This window comes from Olea europaea, unplaced genomic scaffold (genome assembly GCF_002742605.1).
Source record: "Olea europaea var. sylvestris unplaced genomic scaffold, O_europaea_v1 scaffold3003, whole genome shotgun sequence".
NCBI classification, from domain to species: domain Eukaryota; kingdom Viridiplantae; phylum Streptophyta; class Magnoliopsida; order Lamiales; family Oleaceae; genus Olea; species Olea europaea.
The window spans coordinates 1-8,957 of NW_019248684.1; the positions used below are offsets into that span (position 1 = coordinate 1).

The following is an 8,957-nucleotide window of genomic DNA, read 5'->3' on the forward strand; positions in this document are numbered from 1 at the left end:
CACGATCCAAAACCTTCACCTTGAAACTCTGATACCAATTGTTGCGCAAGCTCTCTCAAAAGGATCTTCAAACAGTGGTCTTCTAGGCTCAATCCAACGCACCTTTCTCAACCAACAACTAGTTCAATCGGCTCCAAACCACAAACAATTGATTCACCTTGGTTGCTATGCAATCTTACCCACATAGGACAAGAAAGGATGATAATTTATGGCCATAAAGGCTAGGAAAAAACATCACAAAGGTATATTATGAAAGAACCACCAATTGCACACGTTATACAAGCGTTTTGGACACTTCTGGACACCTTTTTCTCACACAAAAGGGGGTAGCCGGGATTCACTATTTCTTCTCTCAAAATCACACAATCATCATATGAAAGTGGCTAGGGTTATAGCCAAATATATACTCTAGGGTTAGGCTTTAAGTTGGGCCATTAAAGGGATAAACGGGCTATGATTCAAGTCTTCCATAAGGAATACAATTGGGCCGGATGTAACTCATGGACTTGGTTGTTGGACTTATTTCATTCATCGGCCTATGCCTATGAAATAATATTAACCCACGTTAACATCATAACCCGAGATTTATTGGGAATCAAAAACTCAACACTATCCATAGTTTATAACTATTAAAAGCCACGAACTTTTATGCTAGTGATGGTTGTTAAAGCTAACGTCCACATATGTTACAATCCTCGTGTACTTAGTTATTTGTAATGGCGGTCACCCAACTTTCACCCTACTAAACTCCAATCTATAGAAATTGGATCAAGTTACACACATGTTAACTTGATCATCAAATTTTGAAGTCTGGAACTAAGAAATGGAAAAAATTCTTAGATTTAACCTCTGTTTGGTTCCCATTTTCTAAAACTCATTTATCTTTAAACTCATTTTCAATCACATATTTCATGGGAGTTACAACTTTATTAATTTTTCAACTACACATTTTATCAACTTTATATCAAATCTACTAAAATTTATTTTTTAATCCAAATCAAAGGCTTAATATCGTCGATTTGTATTAAATTAAATTAAAGTGACTCAATTGTTGCAAATTGAACTATTGAATTGAATGTTGGTTGACCGTAATTATAATTAACTAAATCCACGTGGATCACCACATATACAAAGATTAGTTTCTATGGCAGTAGCACCAAATAAAGTGATTTACTTGAAGTTAAGTGACCCAATTAGTGCTAATTAAATTTTAGTAACCTAATTACAGGTATGGTGAAAGTTTGTTGACCATCAGACCAATTAATCCTTCATGAAACAAGAAAAATGCTAAGTGTACAAGTTTTGTTTCACGGATTTTTTACAAATGCTGCCACATCTGTGTGGTTCATTTTTTCTTTTCATTTGTTTTATTTTTCCATCTTTCAACTAGATTTAGCCGAGTAGCCCGCCCGTATGAATTCTATGAACCATATTCTATAAGTATAACAAGGTTCATATAAACAATCCTAGATAAGATTATTTCGTGACATTGGATTCCAGTGACAATATAACCACCGATTAAAAAAGGATGGACGACATGCTAAAATAGGTCAATCATGAGTCAATCACGCTAACTATATTGTCTCCATGTTGAAGAAGGTTAGCTGATACAGACATAATTCGATTTCTTTATATAGTTACCTAAGGTAACGAGGATACTATTTCTCTATTTTGCTGGGATAAAAATCAAAATTTTAATATATTTTGATAAAAGTTTATGAATGTATGTTAAAAAATTGTAAATGTAAAAACAATAAAAATAAAAATAAAAAAAATAATAAAAAAATTGAATTTTTAAAATTGAGGTGAACGTGACTACGAACTAACATGACTAACCTATTGCCCCCCGAGGCATAGCTCAGTAGTGTAAAGGACAGGAGTGAGATTATCTCATGCCTTACTAATAGTCGCAGTGTGAGAGTTCGATTCCTGAGACATGGAATTGGACTCTTTGTAGGTGCAGTGTACAGACAGGTCTTGCTCCCTGACCTGTTGGGGCACATCCCGCAATTTACCTCCCTCACAAAGCACTAGGAATAGGACGGTGCAAGCCCTCAAACTTGGAGATCCCAACTTAGGGTTCAAATTTTTTTTAATTTTTAATTTTTAATTATAACATGACTACCCTATTTCATGATAAGCATGATTAGATATGAATGCGTGCAATCCTTTGCAATAGACACTAAAACAAACCTATTACCTATGTCATCAAAAAATATCCTGCAGTCCCGTGTCAGCATGAACCAAGACAGTACATAGGAACCAAAAAGTGGACCTAATAAGTGGGACCCAAATTAGTCACATGCTAATGCTAGAAATTTCAAGTTCACATGAATTCTACGCCGTCGTGCCCTCTCTGCCATTGTCATTATATACCAATCCCTTAAAACTCAGTACCTCATTCTGCATTTTACCCTTGATAACATTATCATGTTTTTCAATTTTTCTTTTTCCCTTTCATTTTATTCTTTTCACAGATTTTCTCTACTTTTGTTGATTCTGTGTTTAGCTAGAGTTGATTTAGCGTCCACCACCAAAATCGGCAATGGCTATCGTTTGATCTCAGTGGATGAGTCTCCTGATGGTAGCCTTGTTGGCCACCTCCAAATCAAGCAGAAAAATAATGTCTATGGTGCTGATATTCCTCTCTTGCATCTCTATGTTAAGTAAGTTTTACTCATTTCTACTTTTTTCTGGCTCTGCCGCCTCTACTAAAATACCCGCTTTTTCAGACCGTTCTTGTTAGTGGGCAATGAAAAAAGGATTTTGTCACTTTGCCAGATGAATTTTACTAGATGCAGTGACATAATCCTAGGTGGAAATAGATGATTTGATAGAAAAACTGATTGTGATTTAAACAATTCAATGATAAAATGCCATATGACATTACATCAATAATTGTGGTACTGTAGCATGATTGATATAGCCCACCAAATTTTTTCATACCATTCATGTTAGTAGTTTTGTTGCTTTTGAGTCAAGCCCCTTGTACAGGGTGGTTTGTCGGGCAGAATGCCAGGTGGCAGCATTGACCAATGCAGTGTTGCCACTTGACATTCTATCAAACTGCCTGGCAAACACGCGTGATTTTTGCTGTATATAAACTTTTTCTGAACGTCCAATGGCACCTTGCTCCGACCGAGCTAACTTTTAGTTTCAATGTTTTTCAGGCATGAAACAGATAACCGTTTAAGGGTTTATATTACTGATGCAGAAAAGCAAAGATGGGAGGTTCCATACAATCTTTTGCCAAGAGAAAAGCCTCCAGCACTTAAACAAACAATTGGTAGGTCAAGAACAAGAAAGGATGCATATGCATATACATATACACTAACGCCCTCAGAATATGCAGGCAGTGAGTTAATATTCCTCTACACCACAGATCCTTTTACTTTTTCTGTGAAAAGAAAATCAAACGGCCAAATCCTTTTTGATTCAAGATCAGATGAATCAGACCCTTATGGTGATTTGGTGTTTAAGGATCAGTATCTTGAGATTTCAACAAAGTTGCCTAAAGATGCTTCACTGTATGGTCTGGGAGAAAACACACAGCCCCATGGGATTAAACTGTACCCTAATGATCCTTACACTTTGTACACTACTGACTTGTCGGCCATTAATCTTAATGCTGATTTATATGGGTCCCACCCGGTGTACATGGACCTGAGGAATATTGATGGAGAATCCTCCACACATGGAGTTTTACTGTTGAATAGCAATGGGATCGATGTGTTCTACAGAGGGAATTCTTTGACATATAAAGTGATTGGCGGTGTTTTAGACTTTTACTTCTTTTCGGGTCCCACACCTCTTGATGTTGTGGATCAGTACACTCAACTCATTGGCAGGCCAGCTCCAATGCCCTACTGGTCTCTTGGTAAGTCTTTCCCTCTTTCTCCTACTGCTATTAATTGTTATGTGTTGCTAAAGTTATAAAGGGCATACTTATGTTAGATTGAATGAAATGAAGAGGTAGTGACGAAATTTGTCAATCGTTGTCTCTTTTCGAGCATACTAAACACGTGAAACGATATTTGAATTTTCGTTAATATTTAAGATTTTATCTTAAAATGTCAACCGTTTATTATTTCGAGCTTATATATGTTGATTATTATTTTTATACTTGGGGCCCGTATGATATGGCTTTTGAAAAGTCAAAAGAAGATTTTGAAATTTAAAAGTTGCTTTTGGGCTAGTTTGGCTAATTTTATGAAAGTATTTCTGGTATAAATTCCTTTAAAAGCTCTTACAGAGTAGAAAGCACTTTTAAAATTTAGTTTTCAAACAAAAATTAAAGTAGTTTACTCCAAAAAATCTTCTATATTAAGCAAAAGCAAAAGAAAAAGAAAAATCATGCCAAAAATGCCCTTAGTCTGTATATGATTCAATTTTAATATGTTCTCACAAGATTGTGACTCCTTCGGAAACATCAATCTTGAATTCTGAATTACTTTTTCGAGCTTTTTGAACCTAAATACCATATTGAAACTTGAGGTGTGATTTTTACGTGGTTGGGCCTTATTGCCTTATATTGTTATGTGAAAACTCAAAATTGATAATTAAGGTTATGAGCAATCATAGAACAAATTATAATATGAAATAATCAAGATTTTAATATGCCGTTTAGGTGCCTGCTCATTTTTTTAATAGTATAGAGTGCCAAATATCAGTCCATAAGATACATACAAATAAATATGAAACAAAAAAAGAATTTTTAATAATTGAGATTATGCCCAAATCCATGAAATGGAATCATATCTTTTCTTATCATGAGTCAGCACGTTTAACTTGTAAGCTTCTTCAATCATTGATTACACATGACTAGATATAGATAAAAATCATGAAAAGTATCATGATAGTTACATCCATCTTGGATGCTTTGATCACAAGATTTGCTTTTTCCATTTTGATGTTGATATTGATTGATTAAAATTTGGACTGTTTCTTTAATTATGTTAGAACTAATCTTCTCTATATGGTTCCCATGACTGATTAAAATTTGGACCATTTCTTGATTTGTGCTTTAAGTTCGAGATAATTTTCTATCGTTTCAATTTATCGAACATCCCAAAGGGATATATAGGGCTATGATTCATAATGATGCATTATGTTAAAGAATGTAGTATTACCAATTTGTAATCATTTTTGATTCCCATAGGACCATGGAGATGGCGTGGGTGGTCCAAAAGTATTTGTTGTCTTGTTTCTTACACTTTGTCCTCGCATATTTTCCTTTCTATTCCTAATAATTATGCAGCATCTTTTGACTGGGTTTTTTTTTTTTTTTTTTCTCACTGAAATATCTAGATTTTTTTGGTGTTGCACTACTTTATGATTGATAAAAGGTAATAAAAAAAGAAAAAGAAAAAAAGGTAATAAACTTAGTGGATATTTTATAGAAAGCACCAATTTGACCACTAGAAATTAGGTAAAGCATTGGACAATCAATCATTGACTGATTTAGTGACAGTGTATTAGGTAAAGCATTGGACAATCAATCATTGGCTTGGCCTTCGTTTTGCCTTCATTAAATTACATTTTATTTTTTTCTCTCCTATCTTTAACTACACAATTTTTCATAAAATAATATTACACGTGAATCAAAAATTTTTACTTCTTTTTCAATCACTCATTTTTCAAAAAAAAAAAATACTATTCCTCCCATTTCCATTTCCAAATCCAAAAAATGGAGGTCAAACGGAGGCTAAGAGAGAAAAAAATTCAAACATTTATACGTTGATTATTGTTTTCATAGTCAAGATATTTGATTATGACAAGCCACAGTGAGACTTAGCTCGGATTCAAGTTCCATTGTTCCCTAGTTATGACGAGACCCGTATTTTGTATTTGGTGAAACAATGAATACACCTGGCACGTGATGGATCGACAAATTTAGTTCATCTCCAATGATTTTAACTTTTAGATGATCTCTTTGCTGGGAGTAATTAATCTGGCTTAAATTATAATCCAGTCTTAAAAAAAATTAAAGTTATGCACCAACAATTCTTCTGTTTTATGATGCTACAGGGTTCCATCAATGCAGATGGGGATACCATAATTTATCAGTAGTCGAAGATGTAGTGGAAAACTACAAGAAGGCCAAAATCCCACTTGATGTAATCTGGAATGATGATGATCACATGGATGGACACAAAGATTTCACCCTTAATCCCACGAATTATCCTCGTCCAAAGCTACTTGAATTCTTAGAGAAAATTCATGGCCAAGGCATGAAGTACATTGTCATAATAGACCCAGGAATTGGTGTTAATGCTAGTTATGGCGTCTACCAGCGTGGCATAGCTAACGATGTCTTTATTAAGTATGAAGGTAAGCCTTATCTAGCACAAGTATGGCCGGGTGCTGTTAACTTTCCCGACTTCCTTAACCCAAAAACAGTTGAATGGTGGGGTGATGAAATCCGTCGTTTCCATGAATTAGTACCTGTGGATGGGTTATGGATCGATATGAATGAAGCGTCCAACTTTTGTACTGGTTTGTGTACAATACCAGAGGGCAGGATTTGTCCGAATGGAACAGGACCGGGCTGGGACTGCTGCCTCGACTGCAAGAACGTAACGAAAACAAGATGGGACGATCCACCTTACAAGATAAATGCATCGGGAATACAAGCACTTATAGGTTACAAAACCATAGCCACTAGTGCATCTCACTATAATGGAGTACTGGAGTATGATGCACACAGTATTTATGGTTTCTCTCAAGCTATTGCAACTCACAAGGCTCTTCAAGGGCTAGAGGGAAAGCGTCCGTTCATATTATCGCGTTCTACATTTGTTGGTTCGGGTCATTATGCTGCTCACTGGACAGGGGATAATAAAGGAACTTGGGATGATTTGAAGTACTCAATTTCCACAATGCTGAATTTTGGTATATTTGGCGTTCCAATGGTTGGTTCAGATATATGTGGGTTCTATCCTGCTCCTACTGAAGAGTTATGCAACCGTTGGATTGAATTGGGTGCATTTTACCCTTTCTCGAGGGATCACGCGAACTTCTATTCCCCTCGGCAGGAGCTTTATCAATGGGAAACAGTGGCAGAGTCTGCTAGAAATGCTTTAGGAATGAGATATAAGCTTCTTCCATATCTGTATACTCTAAATTATGAGGCGCATACTAGTGGTGCACCCATTGCTCGACCACTATTTTTTACGTTTACAAACGAGACAAAATGCTATGGATTGAGCACCCAATTTCTTCTAGGCAGCAGTCTCATGGTGTCTCCAGTGCTAGAGGAGAAAAAGACCAGCACTGATGCTCTATTTCCTCCAGGGAGTTGGTACAATTTGTTCGATATGGCACAAGTCATCGTATCGAAAGAAGCACACTACATCACACTAGACGCACCTCTACATGTAATCAATGTGCATTTGTATCAAAACACCATAATTCCAATGCAGCAGGGAGGATTGATCTCTAAGGAAGCACGAATGACGCCTTTTTCTCTTGTAGTAACCTTCCCAATGGCAGCTACCGTAGGAGCAGCAAAGGGAAATCTTTTCGTGGATGATGATGAGCTTCCGGAGATGAAACTCGGGAATGGATATTCGACCTATGTTGATTTCTATGCAACAGTGAGTAATGGAATGGTGAAGGTATGGTCTGATGTTCGGGAAAGTAAATTCGCCTTGGACAAAGGTTGGATAATTGAGAAGGTAACAGTACTAGGATTGGATGGGGTTCAGGGTGGTTTTGAAATTGAAGTTGATGGAAATCCAGTTGCAAATACCTCAAAAGTGAAGATTAGCACAGCTGAACACAAGTATACAGAGAAATTGGAAGATAGAGATCAAGATATGATGAAGAGTGTGATGATAGAGGTTAAAGGACTGGAATTGCCAGTGGGGAAAATTTTTTCAATGTCCTGGAAAATAGGAAACAAAGCTTGAGAGAATCATATCCAACATGTCTACCAAAGTTCAAAAAGGAGAGGAGATGGGCTGAAGTTATTGTCATCCCTTTTCATGCATACAGGCAAAGAGACATAAAAAAGAAATATGATCCTTGCTTGTATCAGAGTTTCTTACAGTGTTGTTGTAATATTGAAATGGCATTTGATGGATGCTTAAGCATATTTTAATAAAACATTTGGAACATTGGATATTCTTCTTTGCTTTCTCTTTGCATTTACATTTTTATGTGCTCCTATCAGCTGATTGTCACATCTTCTCCACCTATAGAGTAGTTGAGAACCCACCATTGTCATTGGTGTCCAGCTTTAAAGCTTTATAAAATATCAGTTATAATACTCGAGGCAACTCATAAGCAAAGTCATAACTGTAGCAACTGATGGAAATAAAATCAGACGTGCACAGCAGGAGTTGAATTCCGGCGCATCATTCTGAATAATAAATTCCACAAATCTAAACTCTGTGACTCAACTACAAATCTCCTTTTTCTCGCATCTCGATCTATCACAGTTGTTCAATTATTTAATCTCAAATACAAGATCAGAACACGAAAGTTCAAGAGTGGGGAGATTTTCCCACTATTTCAAACTCGGGTTTTTACTTAAATTTATTTATTTATTATTATTATCATCATCATCATCATCTTTTTTGCCAACAGAATTTTGTTGTAAATTTCTAAAAGACAAGTATCCTATTAAGATAAGTAAAATGACTACATTCAATTGATAAGTCCAGTTATCAATGAATATAGAGTAATATTATTTAGCATCATCAATATTATAAATTAAAGATACAATTAAATGAATCACATAATATCACCTTTACTTAAACATATCATATAATGTCATATACATTGATGCTCTAACACTCCTAGTACTAGATGGTATTACTCATGAATTCAGAAAAAATGCATAGTTATCATAGTTTCAAGATACAATTTCACATTTAAGAAGCTTGTGGAACTCTTTTAGGTTAAGATCACAATTATATCTATTCACAAATTACATGACATCACGGTCACAATGA

General features: G+C 35.5%; 1 protein-coding gene across 1 annotated transcript; it reads left to right on the top strand.

Annotated features, from left to right (window-relative positions):
• Positions 1-2,348: 2,348 nt before the first annotated feature.
• On the top strand, positions 2,349-8,127 carry LOC111384777 (alpha-xylosidase 1-like). Its single transcript, XM_023009100.1, has 3 exons — positions 2,349-2,666; positions 3,171-3,877; positions 6,028-8,127. The coding sequence occupies exons 1-3, from the start codon at positions 2,431-2,433 to the stop codon at positions 7,908-7,910; spliced, it is 2,826 nt and encodes a 941-aa protein (XP_022864868.1). The 5' UTR covers positions 2,349-2,430; the 3' UTR covers positions 7,911-8,127.
• The last annotated feature ends 830 nt before the right edge of the window (positions 8,128-8,957 follow it).

Excerpts from the sequence above, each read along its gene's own strand:
- LOC111384777 (XM_023009100.1), top strand. The coding sequence starts at position 2,431 with ATGTTTTTCAATTTTTCTTTTTCCCTTTCATTTTATTCTTTTCACAGA. Across the intron at positions 2,667-3,170 it reads CTCTTGCATCTCTATGTTAA|GCATGAAACAGATAACCGTT; the intron begins GTAAGTTTTACT and ends AATGTTTTTCAG. Across the intron at positions 3,878-6,027 it reads AATGCCCTACTGGTCTCTTG|GGTTCCATCAATGCAGATGG; the intron begins GTAAGTCTTTCC and ends ATGATGCTACAG.